The 26,739-nt window shown below is 36.0% G+C and overlaps 1 protein-coding gene and 1 long non-coding RNA gene across 2 annotated transcripts; one reads left to right on the forward strand and one right to left on the reverse strand.

The window, feature by feature from the left end:
• The first annotated feature begins 958 nt into the window (after positions 1 to 958).
• Positions 959 to 23,648, forward strand: LOC110830659 (large proline-rich protein BAG6). The gene is made up of 22 exons (XM_022065819.2): positions 959 to 1,223; positions 2,215 to 2,285; positions 4,338 to 4,455; positions 5,302 to 5,499; positions 6,380 to 6,542; positions 7,025 to 7,239; positions 8,152 to 8,293; positions 9,049 to 9,172; positions 10,238 to 10,426; positions 10,996 to 11,221; positions 12,718 to 12,888; positions 13,910 to 14,176; positions 14,539 to 15,104; positions 15,225 to 15,263; positions 15,555 to 15,689; positions 16,021 to 16,212; positions 17,506 to 17,605; positions 17,677 to 17,807; positions 18,908 to 19,141; positions 19,349 to 19,501; positions 20,547 to 20,703; positions 20,997 to 23,648. The coding sequence occupies exons 2-22, from the start codon at positions 2,223 to 2,225 to the stop codon at positions 21,194 to 21,196; spliced, it is 3,783 nt and encodes a 1,260-aa protein (XP_021921511.2). The 5' UTR covers positions 959 to 1,223; positions 2,215 to 2,222; the 3' UTR covers positions 21,197 to 23,648.
• On the reverse strand, positions 21,229 to 25,442 carry LOC110830666 (uncharacterized). The gene is made up of 2 exons (XR_002543325.2): positions 24,877 to 25,442; positions 21,229 to 21,669 (listed from the first exon to the last, which is right to left on the reverse strand). It is a non-coding gene; the product is annotated as an uncharacterized LOC110830666 (long non-coding RNA).
• Between the last annotated feature and the right edge of the window lie 1,297 nt (positions 25,443 to 26,739).

A 26,739-nucleotide genomic window follows, 5' to 3' on the forward strand; every position in this document is an offset into this window, starting at 1 on the left:
CTGCGATACTGCCCATTTTAGTTTTGATTAAATTGTGCTGGTGGACAACGTGGTCTCTTACAATTGAACAAAGTTTGAGGTAAGGAATTTCTATTTATTATTATTGTTCTTCACATTTAATGTTTTCATCTGCATTTGTGAACTCGTGTAGGAGAATCCGAGCCCTTTAAACGTTCATTCCTAAAGAATTGTAAGGGTAATGTAACCTATGTAAAATGATCAGTAAATAAGGACCTTTAAGAATCTGTAATGTATTTTATTGTAATTATAATTGTTTATATATTTATTGTAATTTTAATGAACCAATGTGTACAATTTTCAATGCATCTGGCGCGTTAAGCGCCCGCCTCTCGAAAACCGTGAGAGATGGATCTGGACATATTGCGTACGAAATACGTATTGCCTCTTGAGCTTTCCATATCTATTTTCAGATTTTACATATCACAAATGGTTTAGGTTCTAAAAACATTTATTTATACAAATAAAGGTGCATAGCACTTCATGCTGAACGTATGAGGGAATATAGAAATCGCAAGAAGCAATTATTGCAAGTTATCAACCTAATTTATAAACTTTCTTTCATTGTATTCATTGCCTAAATATAATTTAAATACAAAGACGTATTTACGTCAGATTCTCCGGAATCGTGGTTCCACTGTTACTTTTTATTTGAATTACAAACAAGTATTGTATATGTGCCATGACATGTTCTACATCTTTGGTTTGGGCATATGAAGGATAAATAATTTCAGTTCTATCTATTCCTTTAGTAGTAGGAACTGGTTGGGGAGGTGAACAAATATTAGCGATGTAGGATTTGAGGTTTTCAAGGCGGTGAGTCTGATGACGGCTGTTTTCTGGGCTGTTGTGCCGGGGTTATGTATGTGTATGTATGTAGTCAAGTTCTATGACTTTGTAATTTCAGACAACTTTGTGTATTATCTGTGATGGTGAATTCTGAATTTATTATCTGTGATTGCTGTGTATGGCGGATTGTGGGGAAGAAGGACATTTGCTGATAGTATCTGCGTAACTGAATGCGAATACATTTATTAATCGTAAGAATTGGACAGTTTTAGCCTTTATTCCACACTTTTTTGTGTTTGATTCTGTGATTACATACTGCGGGTGATTGTTGCAGCGTAATTACTTACACACACAAGTTTTGTTTTAACGGTACAACTAAATGTCTGACGTAGCTTGCTCCACCTAGAAGTGAATAGGCAAGTTGAGTAATGATTCTTTATGCGATTTTTTAATACCATTGGCTTTCCCGAAGCGTTAGAGCTGCTTTGTAATGCGATAAAGCTCGCTATCAAGTTGTGTCTGTGTGAAAAACAAATTAACATCCGATTTCAATAAATTGCTCATGTCAGTTTCTAGTATACCGTCAGTATTTGTTGTAAAGGTACTGCAGTAAGTATTCAGTGATATTGCAGGAGATAATTTTGACTATTCGTTTGAGGAAATACAAGTTTTAAGTTTATAGGTGCTGGAGAAGTCTAATAAGGATACTATAATTCATACGCATATGCATCAATTTAGAGGAGACAGCTATTATTGAATTTCCTCATCACAGTGAATAAATTGAGGAAGTTCAATAAAAAGACTTCATTACTTTTGGAAGTTATGCCTTAAATGAATTTTGGAAAAATTTCGAAGAGTGGCTGTTCGCATACATTTGGATGCAAAATTTATATATGTTAAGAGAATAGAGTTGTAATACTCCAGACACTCCTGGCAAATAGAGAATATATTATTTAGCGAGGTCTTCTGAGAACTTATAATACATGACACATCATCTGTAGTGACAAAATGCAAATTTTTCGTACTGAAAGACATCATGATGTCTAATTTCCCAACAAACATCATTTAATATTATATCATATGTTAACTTTTAGCAAGAATTCAGAATGGCTGAAGGACCACCATTGATAATGTTTTTATAGATAGTATGAGGAAGAATCATTATTCAATGAAACCAGTGCTAAAAGGACTATCTGACCATGATGCGTAACTAATAGTGATAAATAACATAAGACCAGTTGTCAATAATTACATTTGCCAGATATAAACTAGACTAATAAGTGATCTCAATTATAAATGAATTTTCAACACATCTAAGAAATGGAAATTGGGAATTGTTTTTATGTTATTATTTTCTGCTTCTGAGAAACTGTTTTGTATATGGTATTTATTTCTTTTTTCTTACAGAATTAAACATGATTGAGCTTACAGTGAAGACATTAGATTCACATAATCATGGGTTTTCTGTACCAGATGATGTAAGTTTGTTCTGGATATTTTGTATATTTTTACATTATATAGCTGTAACAGTTGGTTTCCCCTACTCTCACAATGTTACTGTGGTTGTGATATAAAATAATTGCTGTATATTAATGTAATGGTTACCATGAATATTATAGACTTAAAATCAGTGTCTCCACATTTATATTCATACTTTGGGAATTGTGTGTTGGATATAGATATTGTAGGAACAGAAATTCTCATTTTGGTTGTGGCATTTCGTAAAAAGTAGAAAAACAAATGCATCAGCAGTGAGAACCATTCAAAGACTTTTCAAAAATTTTATTGCTATGTAATACTCCAAATATACTGATTATTGCATTATGTAAGGAGGTGTTAGAGATTAAAATTGTTTGTTATTAAGACCCAAAAATGCATTTTTTACATTTCTGTAATTTGTAATAGTTTATATTGGCATTAAAATATTGTGCTGCCTGTCTTTTGGATAGTAGTTTCAGTGAAAGGACTGTGGACATTGAACAGTAGTATGAAGAAAACAGTCCTAGTAATTTAGTGTTTCATAGATCTGCAATCAGTCTTTCACACTCTGTGTTTATGATGATCTGGGTTGTGACACCATGTAATCTTGTAGGTAGGTTGCAGTGTTTCAGAGGAATGTACTGCCTCACATCTTTTTGGGCTGAAATGAGGAATGTTAGGAACTGAATGGTTTATGTAGGGTATGATGAGGACCAGACCAAAGGGATTGGTCATTCACTGCTTTGGGAATGGGGTGGGGATGTGGAGAAAGTTAAGACCAGTAGGAAAGATGTGGAACCAAAAGATGCTTGATCAGCCCCAGAGGCGAAGGCAGTGTTTTCCTTTAAAATGGCAATTCGACATGGTATCACAGTTCAGACCACCATGGACATCTTAACCACTATGAGACCCTTAATTCTCACACTATATGTTTAACTTTGTGGCAGAAATAAAACTGAAGAACAGAGATTGAGTTATTTATTAAGTATTGACTTTAGATTTTGTGGTGCATAGATAAATTTACACTACTACTACTTCAAAAGCCACATGATATTTAGAAATAGTAATGAATGTAGAGATATGAAGCATTAAGGGGTTGGTGTTAATATATCAGGTCAGAGGATTACATTTCTTCACAAATTTGATACATTTCACCAATTTGGAGGCACAGTGTGGCTTATCCAATATTCAGTAAAGACTTTTGCTGTTATGTCAGATACACATGGTCAATATATAACTGTTTTGAAGCAGTTCTCTCTTGTCTTACTATCAGCCTAAAGTGGTAGATATTTTCCTATATGAAGAAGTATTTAATTATCATGTAATTTTTTTGTATAAACAATTCCTTTGATACAAGCTGCAACTTCAGCAGAATATGTTTTCTCATTACTTTTGCTTTTTGTATAGTTAAACATGTTCAAAACAGTTTTTTATTCCTTGCTTTTAAAAGACTTGTCTACCTGTGCTCTTTATAAAATTCGCAGTAGTCAGTTTTACAACACACGCATGATTAAGAAAATGAAACTGCTAAGCAGTCTTTGGAGCATGTTGGACTCTGAACATAAGAACATTTGTTAATGGGGAGGTTGATGAAATTATTGTTGTTATTGCTGTTACTGCTGTATTTTCTGTGCTTGCCTTTAATTGGCTTTTCTAATGTCACCAAGTATTTAAATAAATTAATTGAATTGTTGTTTTTATTATGTGTTTTATGTTTGTTGTTGAAGCAGGTGAATTTCTTCACCATTTTCTAAAAGAAGAAACATAATTGCATTACAGTCCAGAGTGAAAAAATAAAAACAGTCAATTTAACTTTGTGTGGGTGGTGCTATTAGGAGGAATAGCCTTAAGATCTAATAGTATATTTTTGAACTTTGGATAAGCTGTAGTTAACAAATTATGTTTATTAATGTGGTGAATTGTTATTCTTGCGTTGGTATTATTTTAATCTGCAGTCTGCATAGTACCTGTTACAGTCTTGTTATTCATAATTTATTTTCTCTTTGAAATTTTAGCTTAGTAGTCAAGTGCTCATTTCTTTAATGTTACAGACTACCGTGAAGCAACTGAAAGAGAAAATTGCTGAATCGATCAGTATTCCTGCAGATTCTCAGCGGTTGATTTATTGTGGAAGGGTGTTGGTAGATGAAAAAAATTTGAGTGAATATGGTAGGTACATATGACGGACAGGTGTTTACATAACTGAAAATGTTACATGCAATTGTTATTAGACCACACCAATGCATGATAATGTGTGATCCTTTTTTACTTGTACATCTCCAACTATTCAGCTCTGATCTGCTTCTGGAGAGGCTCTGAAAAAAATGGCAGTAATAATGACTGTATTATTAAATAAGCTCATATAAAACTTGCCCATACTCATGGAAGCTAGTGTTCTCCTGGGCTTGTTCCATAGCACAGTCTGTTCCAGATTCGAAATCGATTTTAAGTAGGCGGACTATAATATTTCTTTCATCGGTCAGATGCTACTTAATATGAGATTTTTGATGAGTGTGACAATTAAAAATTATGAACATCACAGACTGTCGTACATTTCTGTCCACGTTTGAAAAAAGGCAGTTTCTTAAACATTCAATTCTGTTGACAAAAATAATCTTCTTTATTTTGACAATTGTGTTTATGCTTTAAGGAATCCTTAATTATTCCTATTCATAAGAAGGGTTAATATTAACGTTTCTCATGAGCCATGATAGCTTGGTGAATAAAGTAGCTGGCTCTTAACTTGGCATTTGGGATTTATTTCCTTATGGTTGGTATTTTTGGCATCATCTTCACATTTACAGGTGTCATTAAACTTTGTCTCCAGTGGAGTCCAAGGTTTCTTTCCCCAGGGATAAAGGCAGCTTGTACATGAAGCCTCTGTTAAATCCTGAAGTAAAGAATGTATAGCTGTCTGCCATCATTGCCTTGTATTAGGCACAGGGATCATTTTATCTTCACCTCTAATACAGTTTTATTATCATGTGAAATTGCTTCCTGAATGTTGATTTGTAGATGTCAATGGCAAGGTCATTCATCTTGTGCATCGGCCTCCACCTCAGGCAGGTCGTCCCAATGGAAATAACTCGGGTGGCAGGTCTACTAATCAGCAACAACGTCGCACAAACCAACATCACAGACAACCTCGCATGGATGGAAATGCCATGTATCTGGGGGCTATGGCCTTCCCTGCAGATCTTATGGATGCACAAGGTATGATGGTACCCTAGTTTCCATTGAGAAATCATACTAAATCTTATTTACCTGCATCTGCTGGGAAGGATGTCTTCCTGTACGTACAATGGAAGTGCCATATGTTAAATGTTTATTGTATGTGCTATAAATGATGTATAAAATTTTCCTGCACTGTAGCTGATTATTTTTTTGTTTTCTTTTCTGTAAATTTGGAATGTTTAAATCTCATTTGGTGAAAAGAAAACTTCAGCAGTTTTATATATATACTGTTAAGACTGGCTTTATATTGTGTATGCTTACATCTGAATAACAGGGCATGCAGTTAGGTCAACAAAAGAATCAACACTGTTGGTGGGAGTTACAGTCGACCTTCTGCTCTCCCACCTTTCCTGCACTACACACCTCCCTCCCCCTTGTCAACAGTTCAAGTTTCTCCTTGCCTTAAAAGGCAGGAGCATTGTATTTATTAATTGTAATCATTAATGTTATGAAGGAATATAGTGAATGATAAATAAATTATATAATATATGTTGATTTATTTTAATAAAATGAAATGACAAACTTAGAACACAGGGGAGAGTGCCTCTAGATAGTGGCAGCTTGTAGGAGTGAGGAAGCCATTTGGGGGTAGGTGGCTGCCAGGTAGACAGATAGGGGAAATCTGTGTCACTTATTCTATTGACTTTACTGTCGTGCTGTTTGTGTCCTGAATATGGCATCCTAGACAAGCAGAATACAGTTTTGCGGTGCTTAGTTGCTAGGACAGTTGAAATTCATTTATTGAGATTCTTCAATTATGGTATGGTTTAATATGAATTAAAGGTAATGGAATTTGAGTTCATTCAACTGTAATGGCATCGGTAGTGTTATAATTTTGAGTTCATTTGAATTTGTAAAGGTATACAGCCACCTCAGCCGTCACATAATCTCTCACAAAGCCGCTTAATTGTGGCTCGTCGAATGATACGCCGTGCATCAGCTGTTCTGCAGCGATTGGAATGGCCTGGCATTCAGGAGTCACCAGACCCAGAAATACCTCCAGAAGATACTGAGAATGGGAGGTAAGAAAGTTTGTTATTGTGTAATTCTGATAGATTGTTGTGTGTTGTGATATATGCTTGGTAGGTTGAACAGGGGGCATTGGGATTTTCTTAATCGCTGTAACAGGGATTGCGAGTCCAGCCAGCCTAATCTTTGTGGGTGAAATGTGAAGCTGGACACCCACTCATGTATGGTGCTGAGGTTTAGCTTTGTGTGTTTGTACCTCCATGCCCCTACACATCTGTGTGATATCCTGTAGTCATGCATTTCCTGCTGGTAGCTGGGAAGTGACTGTCATATTTAAGTTTGTGATATTAAAGCACCATATTTTGTTGTGCTGGGTTCTGGCTGTGATGAAGGCTGGAGGTGACTTGTATTATTTATTGTAAGAAAATATAACAGTTTCTACATATTTGTAAAGTGTGCAGAACTCTGCCCAATTCAGTTCTTAGTATCCTTAATGATTGTCTGAACATTGCCTTTTTATTGTATTTTACTCAAGTGGTTCGAATGGAGAGAACAATGGAAATGGTGGTAGCGTGCTTACACAAGCTCAGCCCTTTGCTGGCAGCATTGCTCAGGCTGCACAAGCTGCCACAGCTGCTGCAATAGCTGCTGCAGTCTCTGCTGCTCATGCTGCAGGTGTCCCGAACATCACCATTGTCCGAGGGGGGCAGCCACAAGGATCACAGGAGACTGTCAATATTCGGATAGATGGTAACATCCAAGTTAAGAACTCTGTCTCCAAATTGTACGCTGAAGCATAACCTTTCTGACTTTCCTCCATTACTGATTCATAATTTATAAAATTCATGTCCATTGTTATTCTGTTGTGAAATTTTGTATACTGACTACCTACATGTTCAGCTTAATTTCTATTTCAGTCTGAAATGGGCAGTTCCCAGCTTGTTGGCTATATCTGGCTCACTTAAAATTTGCAGTATTTTAACACATTTTTCTCTTTGTGGCTGATGTCAGGTTGATTTTTAAAGTCTAACTTCAGACTTTTATGAATAGCTTTATATTTTATCATGACCCATAGCTGTACAAAGAAAACTAGATAGGTCCGGGCTGAGGCTACTTAAAGGTTGACATGTCTACAGTAGCAACATTTGGTTATACCATAATGATGACAAGTATGTTCTGTAAGTGACAAATTGGAGACAGATTGATACACGTAAGGAGAATTAAAACTGATTTGAAGTAATGTTTTGAATATCCTATCTGAAATACTGGCTTTTATAGGTTAGGTTTTTATTGCAATATTGCTATGTTTAGAGGCCAATATTATATACAGTATGAGTTTTGTATAAATATGGTGTGTGTTTTTGAAAGACATGCATGAACATTCTTAATTTCAGTATATTTTTGTTTTAATCTTCAGCTTCTGTGTATGACATTTCTATTATGTGTCAAATGTAAATATTATATATGCTAATAGTTTAAAGTATTCATCTTCTAGTCCCATTGAAGATTTTTGTGGTAATTTTTTACCATTCAGAAAACTTTTCATGGGTATATCACAACATAGTTTTTGGTTTTTGATTACTCATGTTGTTCAAAGGATTATTCTTGTCACTTGAAAGCCTCGTATAAATTCGTCACTAATCAGTCTTAATGTTATGTCAGGTTCTGGCAATGAGGAAGGCACAAGAACTGAGCAAGTCAGCAGTTCGGAGGCCGGAGAGGCTGATGCACAAGCCACGCAACAGACATCAGCAGATGCCAATTCAATGTCTGGAAGTGAAAATCAAAACAGGAGGTCTACAGAGTGAGTAGTTGAGGTGTTTTTCTATCTGATATCTGTTTGTTCACAGCTTTTCCAAGTACTGAAATGTATATAATAAAAACATGTTACTAGGTTTGTGTTATTGTGAAACATAAATTTAATTTCACATATAAACAGAAATTGTTAGTATTTGTAAACAAAGCATTCTGAAAAATATTTGGGTGCAGGAGGATTTGTAGAAAGTTTTGAATCAAAGATGTGACATGAGGAAGTTTGTGATTTATGCAGCTCACATATTGATGTTACATTGGACAAATCAAGGAAGCTTAGATGTGGAACAAGAAAAGGATGGGGGGTAAATTACTTGTGAAGTGACTTCTTGGAAGATCAAGGTGAAGAGTAATTGCTGTTAGGGAAGTAACTTGTTGGGATTTGAATTGTTTCCAGATTGTATCCAGTGATTGTCTTTTATGATTATGATTGTAGTTTTATGGGTTAGCAATATATGGGAATCTACTACCACTATGTTTGCTGTCACTGAGTGACTGCCTTCCTTTCAGGAAGTAGGTGATTCAGAACTGTACCGAGAGACTGTCTTCGTCAGAATTTTTGTTTTTTCTCGTATATTTCCAGGTAAATTCAGCAATAGTACATTGAATAATGCGTTAATGAAATGACTCCATGGGTGCTGAAATTAACACGTCATCCTGCTATTTCCACTTACATAACTGCTGCAGCTTATGGAGGTGTCAAAGTAGGAAACAAAACTGTCACGATGTGTTCTTTTCCTACTACAGGTACCCGAGAACAAATGACATGGCAGCCTTGCTAGATGACTTGAACAATGTTACTGCACATATGCAACCGTATCTGCAGCAGTACCATCAACTCATGCGAGTTGATCCAGTTCTTGAGGCAGATGTATGTATTGTTGATATTGATGTAGTATAACTCGGTGCCAGTTAATGACGGTAAAGAAATTATGAAATAAGGCATAGCTGTAATTTGACTATTGAGAATGGGTGGTGATTCTCCACATGGTTGATCTTTAGATCAGGATTTCCTACCCAGTCACTGCTTTTTACAGAAATAGATGTGGATCTCAATAAAAAGTACCCTTTATTGTGAGCTAACTACAACTGGAATGTGTCAAAAAATTTAGTAAAACTCCTTTTCATGAAAATCTCTCCAGTGGTTCTTATGTTCCCACATGTTTATAGATGGACAGACACCCATGACAAAACTAATGTACCCATTTTTGCAACTCGCAGTTGTGGAAGCACAGAATTATTTAGTCCATATCAAGAAATATTCTCCTTTTTTCTGTATCATTTGACTTAATTCACTGAGCTTTGAAAATGCATTCTTGTTGGTCTTCATAGTGCTGCCACCTGGTTTGAAGCATTTGAAGTTGTAGAAAAACATTGTTATATTACATTTAATGAAATATATATTGACAGTTTTTTTACCTTAACATTGCATTATTTTATGAAAGTGCTGAGAAAATAATCCATAGCAAATAGGTTAAAGCACAGAGGTTGCTGCTATATGTGCCACCTGCTACAACATTAAGTAACTGCATTTTTATGGATTTCATTTGATTCTCAGAATGAAAAGTGATTATTTCCATAAAATACATTGACCACTTGATCTATGTGTTTACTTTGAGGTATGAATTTAATTTTTAAATATCTATAATAAGTGCCTCAGAAGGTAACTTTATTTTCAGTGCGTTAGTGATTCTTTGTATTACCTGTTTATAACTGATTTAGGGCATGTTCACCCTGACAATAGCAATTGTGCTGTTTCCAAAACACTGGAAGGTCTTCAAACACTGAAGCTGCTGTTTTCAGAATTGCATATTATTCAGTTGTATTTTGAACTCTGTCCATTCATGGTATAGTATGGAATGTTGAAACTTGGGAGAACTGTTTAGTGGTTGTGCAATATAAATTTGTTTTTATAATGCATTGTTTATATTTACAGTCAACAGCACTCCAAGAGGCCCAGAGAGTGTTCAATTCTGTGTCAGAAGTGATGCACTTTCTGTCTCATGCATATCATGCCATGAGTGACATCATGTGTGAATTGTCGTGTCCTCCGCCGCGTAATCTGAGATGTCGTCCAGTACTTATTCAACATTCTGCATTACTGCAGGCAGGGATACCAATTCAGGTAAAAACAAAATCTTAAGTATAGAGAAATCTCTTCTTACTTTACTTTGTTCTGGCAAGATTCCATTTCAGTTATGTAGCTGCCTGTCTTTGACAGTATGCCCTACCCTCTGAATGTAGGCTTTTTATGAGATTTAATGTTTCATTATAAAAGCATTTGCATGCAGTACTCTCTGGAACATGAAAAAATCTTCGTGGGAGTTTGTTCAATGTGATTTTTAATGAATTTGTTTAATGATTGTTCTCAACTGCATCAATTATATGGAGACAAATTAGATGCATGATCACCCTCTAATTTGTCTGCTTTAAGGTACTATGCTAACATTTACCTAGACAGACAGGAGAATCCTGAATGACATCAGTCAGGAATTACAGTTTCTTGACCAATAATTGAAGTCAAGATCTCTGACTTATGATGCAGAAGTGTGACCACTCAGCCACTTAATTAGCTTATTAATGAATATTGAGTGACATTGTGTATATATACTCAAAAGGGTAAAATGTTTACAGTGTTATCATCTTTCTTTCTTTCTCTTTTTCCTATTTATGAATGACCTGTTTGTTTTTCAGGCTCAGATTAATGTAATGGCAAACAGACCGAATGCAGGTAACACCTCACAGCCAACTACACATGCTGAGAATGATAATTCATCACCACCACCACCACCTCCCACAACTTTGGGACCACCCAGCAGTGGTACTGTGGCTGCTCAGACCGAGACTGCTGCAACCAACGCTAACCAGACTCAAGATGCACCCCAGACCCAGTCTGCAAGACCTCATGTTACTACTCAAGGTAAGTACTGAAAGCATTTACAATATATATCTTCGTTTATGCATTGGAAATTTAAATCAGTACATTCAGCCTTCAGTTTACTGTAGTCTGTTCTTATGTTAGTTTCCTATATAACCAGTAATCCATTTATGGGTCACCAAATTATGATCATATGTCAGTTAACTTTTAACCCATTACGCATCCATGGCATTTCCAGCAGATTCTTGGGTCTTGAAATTTTCTTTTACAGGTGAACATTTGTAACACCATTTCATAGACTGACACTTGCTTCTGATTCATAATTTTAACTCGTTTCATCATCTGTCATCATGTGGTTGATAATGATATGTGGAAGTTCAAATTTAACACTGTGTTCAGTATAAGTGTTATGTCTAGACAGTTTAATCAAATAATTTGGGCATGTATTATTTGTTAATATGGTTATTGTTTTGTGTGATACATCTGTGAAGAGAAGGCTATATTGCATATGTTTTGGAGATTCTTACTGCCTCTGTTGTCAGGGTGAAGCCATCTCCCAAGCAGGCTCCGCAATAGCATTGAATTGACACGTTCAATAATATGCATGATTTCTGTTGTGTAATTGGCATGTTGGTGCATAGGTTTTATGTTCAAGGATAGGATTTTAATTTTATCTGTGACAGATGAGTCCTGATAATTATAATTAGATGAAATTTGGGGGCAGGATCTGTTTCTGGCTCTGTAAAGCCATTATTATGTATAAATCAATTTTCTTTTGGTATATTGGTATTGTAATTAATGATGACTGTGTTCCTCCATCCTCTTCATTTGTGATAAACTTGTGTGCTTTAATCTTCCTTTTTAATGATCATGCTGCAATAATATCTACAAGTACCGCATTCCAAACTTTGATTTTGGTATGAAGTGTTTTCATTGCTTAATTTTTGTTTTCTTGCCACTAACTTTTCCTTTTCAAGTACTAATCATTCGGATAATTTTTTAATATTACTATCATAAATTTTTTGTAATCAGAGTTATGCTTTAAACCATATTCTAATATATTTATTTTATCTGATTTTCCTATTCCTTCCAGAAAAATGCTGGAGTAGTACTTCAAAACATCTTACGACTGCTTCATTTCACATCCTTTCCAATTTATTGTTCACATATTAATCTACCATTCTTCTCCACATAAACTTACGTCATTAGAAAAGGTCATTAAGTAAACCAAGAACTATGATGAGTGATTTTTCTGTGGCTGTTATTGGTTGGATATGAACTGTCTGTCTGTCTGTATAATGAGCAAATGTTGGTTGGAAACTTTGTTGATTGATTGGTGATCATGTACTATGAAGGGATTCTGGACATTTTGGGAGAATATTAATGAGTGTGTGTTATAACCATTGCCATGGTAATGCTGTTAAGGGACTTTTTGGCTTTATGGGATAATATTTAAGACATTGTGTGTTTATTACTTTAGAATTACCAGTCATTCCTGATGGGCAATTTACTAGAAAGTAATATTTATGTTTCCACAGCCCAGAATTCAGAACAAGGCTTTGTTCCTCAACCTACTTTCAACATTACTCCAGGTAATGTGGAGTTCTTCATGGAAGTTGGACCAGGTAGTATCACTATTGATTCTCTGGAAGCAACAGTAGTTACCAATGGAAATACAAGTGGACCTTCAGGTGGAGTAGATCCCAATGGTAAGTACTGCAAGCAACAGACTGAAGTGCTGACAGAAAAACATTAAATTGTGCTGTATCATAATAATGTAAAAATACCTGTGAGAATCGCTGGTGAATGATTTGTTTCATATCTTATTCCCCCCACTTTCTCTCTTATCTCTTTTATCTCCTTCCCTCCTTTCTCCTGTGTTTTATTCCCACCCCTTTACATTTGTCTCCTTGAATCTTATCACTCTTCTTTGCTACATTGTTCCTCTTTGTTATTCTCAGATCATATTATAAACATTAATACTTGGAGATATGACAAAGACAGAACTATTTTTATACTCTGTAATATAAATCTAAATACTACTCATATTAATCCATTATAAGAGAACAATGAGTAACATTAGCCATTCAGCATTTTGTTCCAGGTCCATGCCCATTTAAATATGCTTACAATGGGCACGGACATCCAGCAGCAGCCAACTGTTTTTATGTAACATAAATTCTATGGTTTTTATTATCTCCTCTAAAATCCTATTTTATAACCATCCTGTAGTAGACTATGACTGAATTACCACATAGCCAAAAATATTATCCCATAATGCCCAAAATTCCTTTGCACAAACCATGGCAACGGTTATAACATTACACATGTTATATTTTAGGTTTTCACAGCAGTATGAAGATGACAGCCTTCTTGGATATTGCACCATGTAGTCTTGCAGAAGTTGACTGAATTTTCAGAGGTTCTTACCGCCTTCATTACTCATTACCTCGATGATGGAGGCAGTAAGAACCTCAGAAACATTGGTCGACTTCTGTGAGACTATGACACTGTGACACATCATAATATTCCATAATGCTGTTACCTTCAGCAACACACATATTCATGAATATTGTTATTTCATAAGGCCTAGAATTTCTTGGTAACCAATCAACCAACAATTCCTTGTTATATAGATTGGTTTGTAAAGAAAGGTGGAAATTACATTTACACATGAAGATCATTACATGTATGGTGGTGACACTAAGATGTGATGTTCAAATTCTGCAGTTGTAGGTGGCAACTTTCCCTGGGGTTCACCACCTCCACCAGAGTTCATACATAATTTGATGCAAGCTGTAGCAGGACATGTGATGAGTCGAACTGGTAATGTACCAAACACTAATGGAACTACTCAGGCAGCTGCTGGTGCAGGCGTGAGTGCAGGAGGGCAGAACAGTCAGGCCCGTGGCAACACAGCTACGCACCCCACCACCTCTACGCAAACACGCTCTACTTCACGTCCCCATGTTCATCTTGCACCAGCTACTGTGCAAGGTACTGTATGTTCTTTCATGTTGTGTAATGCACAAATTGCAACAAATTGTTACTTATATCTGTTATACATTGATATTATTGACTCTAAATAGAATGGAACTTGTCACTTGGATAGTGGTTGGTGACATCAGGCAACCATTTAGTCTGCTAAAAGTACTATATTAATATAATGAAAATTTATAACATTTTGAGTAATGCTTCTTCTGACAGTCGCCCTCGGTGGACTAGTGGTTAGCGTGCGTGTATGTCAGCATCACTGTGGGTGCACTGGAGCTGTATATTTCTGCTCAGTGCTGCTGTCATTGTGGATTAAGTGTGGTTGTAGTTCGGAGTATATTGTAATATGTTTGATTTGTCTACAGGCTTAGGTTCAACCAACTTTGATCCATTCTTACCATGCAATTCACACCATGTACGGACATTCAGGCGTAGGCAAAGAATAGCTCAACAGGCCCAAGAGCAGTTGGCTGCCACTGCAAGTTCAGAACCCCAAGTTGAGGTTCAAGTGTCGGTACAAGTGGCAGAGCAGCCACAGCAGTTGTCACAACCATCAGAAGATTCCAGTAGCCATCCTGCCCAGTCACCACCATCACCTCAGCCACGACCCACACCCCAGCCCGAACATCAGTCTCAACCCCATCCCCACCCACAGCCACAACAACAGGCTGGCAACCTTTTCAGCTTAATTTCAAACATCATTGGCAATATGCGTGGTGGAACACCTGGCATGGGTATGGGTTCATTTTCCTTCCAGATCCCAACAGCACCACCACCACCAATGCATCCTCCTTCACCACCGAGGCCTCCCAACATGCAGTCAGCTACTGCTGGTGCTGCCTCAGCTCCTGGTGCCGCCTCAACGAACCAAACTCCTGGCTTATCATTCCTGTCTTTGATGAACATGATGACCGGCCAAGGAACTTCTGGGGTGAGATTACATACACAGTTTCAGTGGTAAAATTGATGGTTGTATTCAGAGTCGTGTGTAAAATTATTCTTGTTTTATACCTCTATGAGATGAACTCTAAAATTAATTTCTTCATTTCAGGTTGGTGAGACTCCTCCAGTGATGTCACAAATGTTTGAGGTAAGTTTCTTTTGCATTCATTAAATTGTCTGTGTGGTTTATCATGCAATGTGAGTACTTGAGAATTAATTGTAGTAGGTAAAATTTGAGAAGATTTAATTTTATAAGTAGGATACTGGTATTTGTAACAGATATCAAAGATGGAACACTGAACTGAACACTTACACTTTAAAAGTATAGTGAGGTTTGTTTGTCTATTGCCTTGTCGAGACTTGCAGTGATATTGTAAGTTTAGTATTTACTGTTGTATGTTTGGCTTTTGTCTTGTAATGTTCAATGATCTGTTATCAGAACTTGTCTAGTGGACTTGGAGGAACATTTTTTGTGCAAGGCTCCAGTCCAACATTGGCTGACTTACTGCAGTCTATTCCTGACCATTCCTACACAGAAGGAGAGTCTATCTTTGCTGATTTAGCCATGATATTGGTAAGTCAGTATTAGTATCAGTCAGATAGAAATAAGCTTGCATAAAGTGCAAACAGAAATTAGATTGATCCCTTTTTTGTTCGTTATCTACCATTTTGGGTGTGCAGCAGTTCCTGGCAACTGAGGTCATAGTATAATGGTTTGCTGTGCTTCATATTCATGAGATCCCAAATTCAAATCGTAGTTTGGAGACTGGTGAGCGTGGCTGAGGTTCTTTTGTTTTTCCTTTTGCAGAACACTAGTTTCTTTCACGCTTGTTATTTATTAAACAAATTTGTTGCATTGAGTATAACTGATTGTATTTACATAATAAAATAATTTTTCTTTTCAGGCACGAAATTTGACATTCCAGGATTTGATCGCTCAGTGTTTTGGATATATGGCCTCACTGAACAACATACACCCACAGTTGAGGGAGTTTGTTGGCCAGCGCATATTGCAAGGCCAGACACCCACCCCAGAGAACATAGCCCGAGGTGCAGACATGCTGATTAGGGAAATGAGACCCTACTTTGATATTACGGTTTGTCCAGTGCACTTTGTAAAATAAAATGTTGAAATAATTCCTAATGTTGATAATTGTGTAAGAAAACAGAAAACATTTAGTTTTCCTCCGGGGGCTTCCCCGGTTTATCCGTGGTATCCCAACAATTACTCCATTCACACACAGAAGAAGGCAATGGCAAACCACTTCTGAAACATCTGCCATGAACGTATATGAACAGGTCCCAGTCCAAGAAAAGGATGGAAGGATCCTGTTCATATGGACCTGTCGTCAGACAGAACACTAAATAATAATAAGATGAGGTGGTATAGCGGTCAGAACGCTGGCCTTGTAATCCTGGGGTCTCGGGTTCGATTCCCGGCGGTGCCCGAATTTATAACTTGTGTTGGGCAAGGCCGTGGTCTAGGCAACACGGAGTTTTCCTCCGTGGCATCCCAACAATTACTCCATTCACACACAGAAGAAGGCAATGGCAAACCACTTCTGGATCATCTGCCAAGAACGTATATGAACAGGTCCCAGTCCGAGAAAAGGATGGAAGGATCCTGTTCATATGGACCTGTCGTCAGACAGAACACTAAAAAAAACACCTACTTTTAGCCCTTTGAGTGTTATGGTATAACAGACCAGCTGTGTACACTGTTCCATGGTGGAAATAAATTTATTATTTGTTGATATTTTTTGTTTGCCTTGGCTATTTAATATGGTAGAGAATGAGAAAAGCAGCACTGGTTATTATGTTATACAGTGGAAAGCACGTGCATAAAATGCTATTACGGTTTTTCTTAAATAGACATTGAAATGAATGTTACATGGACTTGGTACTTTGGTTAACATAGTGCAGACACAGTACATAGTTCAAGTATGTACTTGGGTTGATATTGAAGGGATTAAGTAAAAGAAGTTAAATTAAACATTTTTTAAAAATTATTTTCCATTTTTCATTGCCCATTTTATCGAGAAAAGATTGATAGATTCAAAGGGGATATTTAGAAGAACTGTGTTCCAAAAATTGTATGCAATAATGATTTGGAATTATTTAAAAATGTGTCTTTTAATTTAGAACCATGGGTAAAGAAATGAATCAGTTATTCCAAATTTGTTTGCTATGACTGCCTTTTCAAATTTTGCTGATGACATGTACTGGGCTCTGATTTATTAGTGGTTGAGAGGAATTAGCGGTTTCTGTCTTTAGGGTAAGGTGACAGTGAGACTTAGTCAGAGACACATGATGGCCATAAGAATATAATTGTCATTTTTATTGCTTTACACTTTGTTCTGAAGAGTCTAAGGTAATTTTTTCCCCTTTAGCTGGAAGCACGACTTCGAGATGAAGTAGATTTGGTTGCTACTGCAAATCAATATAATCAGATCCGCCTTCCAGAAGTTATCACAATCATAATGTCTGAAGGTTAGTAAACAAATTTTTTGATTACAGTTGAAATTTGTGTGTGCAGATACTAATTTGTCTTTATTTTGCAGGAAATGAAAACAACTTTGGCCAGGAAGTGTTTCGTTGGTGTCGAAGATACATCGGAGAGATGAGTGCTATTTTGATGCATTGTTGTGTAGATAAAATTCAGGGGCTGGAGACAATAATGCAGAGTTATGTGGTGAGTAAACTGAGAATAGTAATCATTAACACTAATGATGAGTATGTATGGACATTACATACTGTTACTCTGTTGCAGCCATTTTGTGCATACTCGTACACTTATATATTCTTGGTTTAAGGATGTCACATTATTTTAAAATACTTTATGATAGTGTACTGTGTAGATTTTCCTCCTGTTATGAATTAAATATAAAAGTTTAGCTATCAGTTTTTGCTGTAGCCGTGACAACATGAGGTCATGCAAGACTGTCCTACAGAACAAAAGTGGAATTTTTGCTAGTTCATTTGTATGTGATGAGTTAGTTGATGTTTTATAGCCTTACTTTTATCATCTTCATTAAAATTGTATAAATTCAGAAAAACACAACCCCACTTCCTAGAATGTAATGCAAGAAACCATACACACTAAAAGGCTAATGAACTAAATCAATAAGTTTGTAGTAGTGTGGTAGTGCCTTAATGAATAGTATGTATAAAAGATCTGTAAGTTACATGAGAACCACTTTACTGAATAAAGAAATTTAGAGGTTGCCATCTTAGGCATCAGAAACATGTAAGTAAAATAAATCAAGTTTTATCTAGTATAAAAAACAATATAAAATTACAGAATTTGCAGACAACATTAATGTTGCAGAATGCCAGTATTGCTTAAGTGTTTTACATCAACATTTGTTCATCTGAGACCATCTTCCCAACATTTCAAATGTGTATGTACATTTGAAAGTTAAAATTTATTTTAAAAAACTTTAAAACAGAAACATTAAGTTAAATTATTTTTGTTGATTTTGGTCTAATGGTTGTAATGCCATATTGGCTCCTCTGAAACATTGGTATCTATCTGTAAGTTCACAATGTTGCAACACAGAAGACCAAAATTGACATCTTTGCTGCCCTGAGAACCTCAAATCTCATACATTACTTTTGCTTATCAGCATGATGTCTGGTTCTTGTTTAATCTTTCCAGTCAGTCTGACATGTTTTCCCATGAAACATTCCCAAATGTTCATACCATATTTACAATCTCTTTATCCAAGTATAACATTTAATAAGATTTTCCTGGCAATCTGAAAGATGAATGTTACATGATGTAACTTACAGCAACGTCTGACAAGTGGAGTGCATCCAGCTATACAGCAGTGGACTGTAGGAAGTTCAATTACACATCTACGTACCTATATCTCTCAGTTGGATGTTCCATTTGAAGATATTCAACGATATTTGGTGTACCGCATCCGGGGAACAGCTGAGCCCCCTGTCCCACCACCAGCATCAGTTTCAGCACAGGAGTCACCAGTTCATGCTGAACAGGTTGAGGCTAGTGCCATTTCAGAGGTAAAGAAACTTGGTTCTATATTTGAGCCTCTTATTTTCTATCTATGCATTATAGATGTAACAAATAGAATTTACTCCTTACTCAAATGATATCCATTACTTTCAGCTTGTAATTTTTTTAGTGTTTTACCTAAAGTAGAACCATTCAGTATCTGAAACTTTCTAACTGACCTCTTTTTGTTCTTACACCGTTCTGCTCTTGTTCAGCCAATGGAAACAGATGGAATTTCATCTGAATGCAATCGAATTGGTGTGCCAGTTCAAAATAAGGGTGAACAAGATCGAGGGCTGACAATGGACACTGATAATCTTCCAGATGTGTTGTTGGGTTCTGAGACATGGCACAATGCCCTGCCTTCTGTAAGTTACCGTTTTTGGTAAAAACCTCTCTCTTTCACACACACACACACTTGCTGTATTTTGAGTTACTGTTGCTGATCAAAATGTGTGTCATTGTGATCAAGCTAGTGAATTTAAAATATGAGACAGCACTCGCATTTAGAGTGGGTTCTTGAAGAGGCGTTTATATTTGCCAGTGTCTCTCCACAATAACTTCTGCTATACTCTCTGAAATTCATATTTCTCATAAATTATGTCATACCAGATATTGGTTTAGGTAATAGAAATACAAACCTTATGACTATCTTTAACTTTTATTTCAAGTAATCTTGATGTACAGGATATATATATATATATATGTATATAAATTATTTGTTACGTGGTCCCGCGTCGTAGCCGCACGGTCTGAGGCTTCATGCTTCGGACCGGCGATACGGAATGCGCACTGGTTCGAGTCTCAGGGGAGAAGAAATTTTCTCATGAGCTTTCAACCAGTGTATGGGGCCAGTGCCAACCCAGCATCGTGAGGAAATTGGGGAGGTACGATGAGTAGCGTATTCCAGTTAAGAAAGCTAGCAATGGCTGGGGGACTCGTCATACTGACCACACGTCACCCTATATCTGGTTGGATGATCGTTCACCTCTGCTTAGGCATGTGAACATGAGGCCAACAGTCGAGCTAGTCGGCTTTGGCTCTCTGTTGCTGTAAGCCACAGATTTAATTTTTTTTTTATTTGTTACATGATAATCTCTGCTTTTGTGTATCTATGTCAGCAATAGATTAGTACATTGAATCACCATTAAACCAGTGAGTGATGAAAAATTTGTAACAAATACATTTACGACCCCTCTGTATTTAAAACTTGTGGACAGCTTTACACACATATTTTATTACATGCTTTGTTTAGATGCAGAATCTGATGCCAGTTCAGGATGGTATCACAGTTCACAGTTTCTTTGTGAAAATCAACACAACTCTTAGCATGATTACTGGCAGTGGTACAAGTCTGATGAATGGTTTTAAAATGTGTAATATGTATATTGAAATAAAGATATTTATTTTTAGGACTGGGTTCCTATTATAGCAAGAGACACACAAAGGCAGCGTAGGCAAAATCCTCAGCCTCCATTCAGTGATGCTTACCTGGCAGGGATGCCATCTAAGAGGCGGAAAATAGTAACTGCAGCAAAACCTCAAGGAAGCCTAAGTAAAATTATTGCAGGTAAGATGGGTTCTTCTTCGGGCAAGACAGACTCATAGACAATGAAGGAAGAATCCTTGTCCTCTATGCATTGATTCTTTCCTGTCAAGGTTGCCATCTAAAAGTCATAAAATGCAACTACAGCAAAACCTCATGGAACTGTCAGTCAGATTTTTGCAGGTAAGATGAAATGACAATCGGAAGTACAGTTTCTTAGTTCATAATAAAACAATTTTTGTAGAGTAAACTGGATAATCCATTCATGTGTAATTGAGAGTTTATATATGTAGTATTCGTTGTTTTTTTGTTTGTAGAGAGTGTTGGTAATGCTGTAGATGCTGCTGGAGTGGATGCTGTAACTGGACTGGAAACTGTGACCCAGGTTGCTGGCAATGATCCTGAAATACAAGCAGCATACAGAGAACAAGTGCGCTTGGCTGTACGGGAAAACTTGGCCAACAATCCAGACTTCACAGCAGAGCAGTTCCCAAACACTGCAAAATATTTTAAGTAGCGAACAGGAACTTTATTGTAGCAAACAGGAACTTTATAGAAATAACTTTATTTTGCCATTTGTTAGATACACCAAGATATGTCTGTAAGTACTGCACAGACAACTGACTTGGTTTTGTGTGCCTCTTTAAAAGAAAGTGAGGTCATTGTCAAAATATGTCTGTATTCCCTTGAAAATTAATAGAACAGTGTTACAAGTATATTTTGTGTATTAATAAATGAGTCGAGTTTTGATTAAAATAGTAGTACACAATTCCAGTGTTACCAAATATTTTGACAGCTTTATATAAAGCAGATACTTTTGTTATAAGATGGGAGGTTAGACTTCTTTCCAGATATGCTTTTGTACAATGTTGCCATCTGCTTATCTCATGTTGCTTTTTCTCTAGCATGTCCTGGAATTTCCTGCAGACTTTTCTGAATATTTGAATTATTCTGCTATGTCTTCCTCAGATGACTTGCATTTCCTTGCACCTGTATACAAATAATTACAGAAATCAGTGTGTTTTAGAAAGAAAATTGGTATTTACTTACCAGTACTGATATGCTTGTGTTTTATTAAATGTTACCATATAACTCCAGTACAGCTAAGCTTATTTTTGCAGGTTGTACAAGAATTGTAGGCTGTTTCATACAAACCAAATAACACAAGCAAGACTTCTGTGCCAAGTTAAAGAGCAGAAACTGTTTAAATAAAATGTTCTATATAGTTGTGGCACCTAATTAACTTATGTGTATAACATTACATGCAATAGAAAACTGACACGCAATCATCTGTCCAATTGGATTGTGGTTTGCACAGCAGATCCTTCCTAATTATCTCATTCATTTCATTGTAGGGAATGGGTTAATAACTGAAATTAATTCAGCTTTATATATGTTATTCGTAGTTTGTTTTTCATATTCTGGGATGTTATTCTTGCTGCTAGGTATGCAGGTCCCTGTGCTTTTGTCTTCACAATGCACACTTTACTCTCGTCCATTAGTGAGGAGAAATGTTGAACATGCTATAAGTTAGGAATATTTAAAAATATTATTTCATTGCATATAATAAAAACTCTGACTGTTTTAACTTTATTTAATGTGAACTTTGTAATAAGTTAATTATCAATACTTAGATAAGGAGTTGAATGAGGACTGAAAAATAATGTAAATGTGAAATTATTATGAACCCATTATATTCATCTACATACCCTACCCATCTCATTCTTGATTTAATCACCCTAACATTATGAAGCTTCTCGCTGTATATCATCTCCATTCCTGTCACTTATTTTCACATAAATCTTCACCCTTATATCAATTTAAATACTCATAATCATGTGTAGTAAACTAAATTTTTAAAGAAGTATTGATGATGTGAATGAGTTATACTTAATGACAGTTCACATGTGTTCAGCAGAGAATGTATTAAAATTCCAGACCTCTTAACCACCAACCCCATAACATAGACTTAATTTAATGTACAGGAATACTGATTACTGTCTTAATCTCTCATACTACTTCCACTTCGAAGTTCATTATGTAGGGTTAATATTGCTATCAGCCCATGAACATGAGTGTTGCGTTACTTTGATTTGGAGACTGCTGATTTAGCAGACTTACCTTATATAAATTAAGTACTGTTATCATCTTTCCCATACTTTCAGGATTGTTAAATGGAGGAATTATAAAAATGTTGCCATTAGCTTATGAATTCTAAATACTTTATTGTGTGTGACCAGTGCTTAACTCCTCCGCACAATGTTTTATAAGAGATACCAGTACATTGTACATCATAGCTCTGTTTGCATGTATTAGCTTGGTTTGTAACAAGTTTTAACTTGAGAGACAAATCATTACCTTTAGATGAAAGCACTGCCCACATATACTTTGCTTTCAGTCCAAATTTTATAAGAGAAAGTTTTTTTTTTTAAAATTGTGCTAGGTAACATAAATAAAAAGTTTGTGGTCTCCTCTATAGAATTGGCAGTAGTTTGATATATAAGCGAAGATATCTGACGAAATATATAATGTAATGATATAATTAGATAGACACATGTCTTTGCAACACTTCGGATTAAATATGTCCACCAGATCATAAAGCCATGTCAATGAATGAAAGGTAGTCACATAAGTTATATATGCATGCCACAGTTGTTCACCATGATGATAAATATTAGAACACCAGTCTGTATTATGTTGGTTTACAAGATTGTGTATATGCTGTAATACTTTCCTCAGACTTAATATGGCCAAGTGGTTAGCACTCATGCTTTGTGTTAGAGAGATCTTGGTCCAGATAACTGGATATCATGAGTTTTTTCATGATTTTTCTTTGTCACTCCAGGCATTTGTCAGGATAGTACCTTAAATTAGGCCATGACAACTTCCATCCATATCATTTCCTACCATTCATTGCTGTATAGTTAGAGCTACTGAAAGCATTTTCAAATAAACCATAGATAATGAAAGTATTTTCCTTCATTTGGAACCAGCCAAGTCAAGTACAGATTTTCTCCTCACCATCCTCATGCCTCATTACAAAGTCACAGTGTGAATGGTTTGAGCCCTTCTTGTGTGTTGCTTCCATCTCAGAAGATAATTCCTTCTTTCTTCCCATACAGGCTGAGACAGCATTGACAAAGAACATAAATGTAATAAATGTTTGCAGAAATGATATTGACCTCCAGGATATAATCTTCACAGTGAAGCAACATTTGCTGATCCCACATTCTCAATTTTGCTGCATACAGTATTATTTTGAAAGGACAGAGTCTTAATATTAAGCTTAAGGAATATTCAACCTGTTCATGAAGTGGTTTTCAAAAATTGTGCTGATTCTTCTTCACAGAGGTATGTAATTTGTTTGTGTGTTTGAAAGTTCTCTTACAGCTGATGCCATCTCACTTCCTGATCTCGAGTTCATCTTTTTTCTTCTTCCTTTATCTTAATTGATTTTGCTTAATTAACTGAAGTATGGTAATGGTAATATTATATTTACTTGTTTATAAGACTAGATTTTTTCTTTATTTTTGTTTCTGTTTAAAGAAATGATGATTTTTATGATCTTGAATGAAGTAAATGCTTAATTGCATAAAGTAGAGACTTTTTGAAGCTAACAGTACGCTCATCTAGTGAAATTCACATCCATATGTTATCTGTGTCCAAAGTTCTCTAGCTCTAGTGGCTGCTACTCTTATACTGAAGAGAATATTATACTTAAAATGAAAATATTTCTTTTAAGTTTTTTGACGTAAATACGTCTATATGGAAGGGTCAGTGTCATTCTGCAAAAAAGTGTAAGAAAAATTTGTAAGATGGTTACCTAGGAAATATCAACAATTTGTAAATATGGACTGACAACAATGGTCAGCTTGTATGCATTGTTATGTTACCTAGGAAACGTCATCTGTTTACTCTGCATTGTTGTGTTACATTACTGCCGTCAACAATCAAAGCTTTCTCACATTTATGGAGAAAACTGTCAAATCCTCAATGTAGTACTACTAGATCAAAATCTTGTATAGATATGTTGATACTCTAAAATGTACAAATTTTATAACATATTTCTCCTACCACAGACCCATCTTAAGCATAACTAATTCAAGGTAGGCAGTACTGTCTTACTCAAACTTTAATCAATTGTAAAGCGGGTATAAAGAAAATATTTAGAATAAAGCCACTATATAAACTCCTTACCGTATAGACGTATTTACGTCAAATTCTCCGGAACCGTGGTTCCACTGTCACTTTTTTATGTTGGTATTCTATAAATGTGAGTTTTGAGGTTTGCCACAGTTCACACATTTTACTTTGTTTATTAGCGGTGATCCCTTGTGGCTCCTGTACACAGATGGTCTGAAGAATGTTGTGTTGAGTGACCGATGCAGCAAACATTCGGAGGATAAAAAATGAACAGAGGCACTTGAGGATTTTTAAGTTTTCTGTTTGTAGAAAGTAGGCGAAAACGTCGTCTGTTTCTGAGCATCTGAAAACTAGTTTGTGAGGTGTTGATAAGTTTGGTTAGCAGTGACGTGGACCAGTGCAACGCCGTATAGTGACGGCAACTATCCTGACGGTGATGTCATGCATGTAGTCTAAACCAGTCTGTGTGAGAATGAATGACGATTAAAGATACCACGACAAGGTTAAATGCGGGAGATAAGTGATTTATATGTGGTATTTAACAAAAATTATGAACAATCGCAAATCAATCTACCGAACAACATAAGAAATATATTAAAGTACTGTATACCAATGTCGTTTATTTCAAAGTGGTCTGTAGCATACGTTTGACTCGAAATGTATGTACCCGAGGACAGTGTGTTACATAGCTGATATACTAATGTAGGGCAATAAATATGAGCTTTACACAGTACAGTTGTTTTGTTTCAATGCGTTTTTTGTTAGAAGGTCGTAACATTAACTCATAGTGAGAGGTAGTTCATTTATTTGTTGTATACTTGACACTGTCAGTAGTTAAGAATATTATGTATCGTCAAATGGCGGGATGATTAACATGAATAATTTGAGCGGTGTTGGAAGAAACGGTCGTGGCTTAATTTAAAGTACTATTCTGGCATTCATTTGTTTCAACGGAGGGAAGCCACAAAATCATAGAATAAATTTGAATCCGGGACCTCCCGAATACGAAGTAGGAGTGCTAATCAGTCAGTAATCAGTTCAACATTGACGCATAATGGGGAATAATGCCCACGTAGTTCATCTAAACAACTAAATTCGAGATACTGTGCTAGGTTTCTATATTAAACCTCAGTGATCCAGTTCCATCTTGGAGAGTAACGGTTTGCGTATTTATTAAACGTGCTCATCGGTGTAGGCCATAAAATTGAATGTCATTAAGACCTACAACTTTAGTTTTAATTATAATAAGGTATTTAATTATCTTTAGTACAATGCGTGGAGTACATCAGCACATTTGTTTACTGGTTGTCGGCCGCTGTGAATATGGGATTTATTTATTTATACTTAAAATTAACACGAACAATTTAGGGAAATGTACGAATATCGTAAGAATTCTGCACCGTTTGCTATTGTCGCTAATAGACTTTCAGTTCGTGAAGCTGTCTTTTGATTCTTCCTTGTAGATAGCGTAAAAATGCGTTGGGCACGAATATGGACCTGCAGTATAAAATCTGACCAGAATCAGTCCGACAGTAATTGAGTTATAAATTTACACAATATGAATGACACCTTTTGTTACATGTTTCGAAAGTTGCGAGAGCGTTGGCCACCCACTTTTTGTTCGAAAACTTTTCAGTCCGACAGATTATATGATTGAGTTACGATCGAGATGCAGGTATAAAGTATCTAGGACTTCGTTTAGTGTACGATTTAAACCGAAATTGGAATATTTCGGCAAGTTTTTTTTTTATAAAACTGGCCAATATAAAATTTTATGGAAATTTGTTTAGCATTTCTCGAATGATTACAGACACAAAGAAGCTAATAGACGTGTTTTTGAATATTTATGTTTGGAACTCGACGAAAAGTGTTTCGAGCATTTATTCCGTAGCATGGAATGTGAGGGAGGGAATCCTG

The sequence above is a fragment of the Zootermopsis nevadensis genome, unplaced genomic scaffold (assembly GCF_977971745.1).
Source record: "Zootermopsis nevadensis isolate Lab colony 2312 unplaced genomic scaffold, Znev_1.0 Znev_ptg000007l, whole genome shotgun sequence".
In the NCBI taxonomy this organism is placed as follows: Eukaryota; Metazoa; Arthropoda; class Insecta; order Blattodea; family Termopsidae; genus Zootermopsis; species Zootermopsis nevadensis.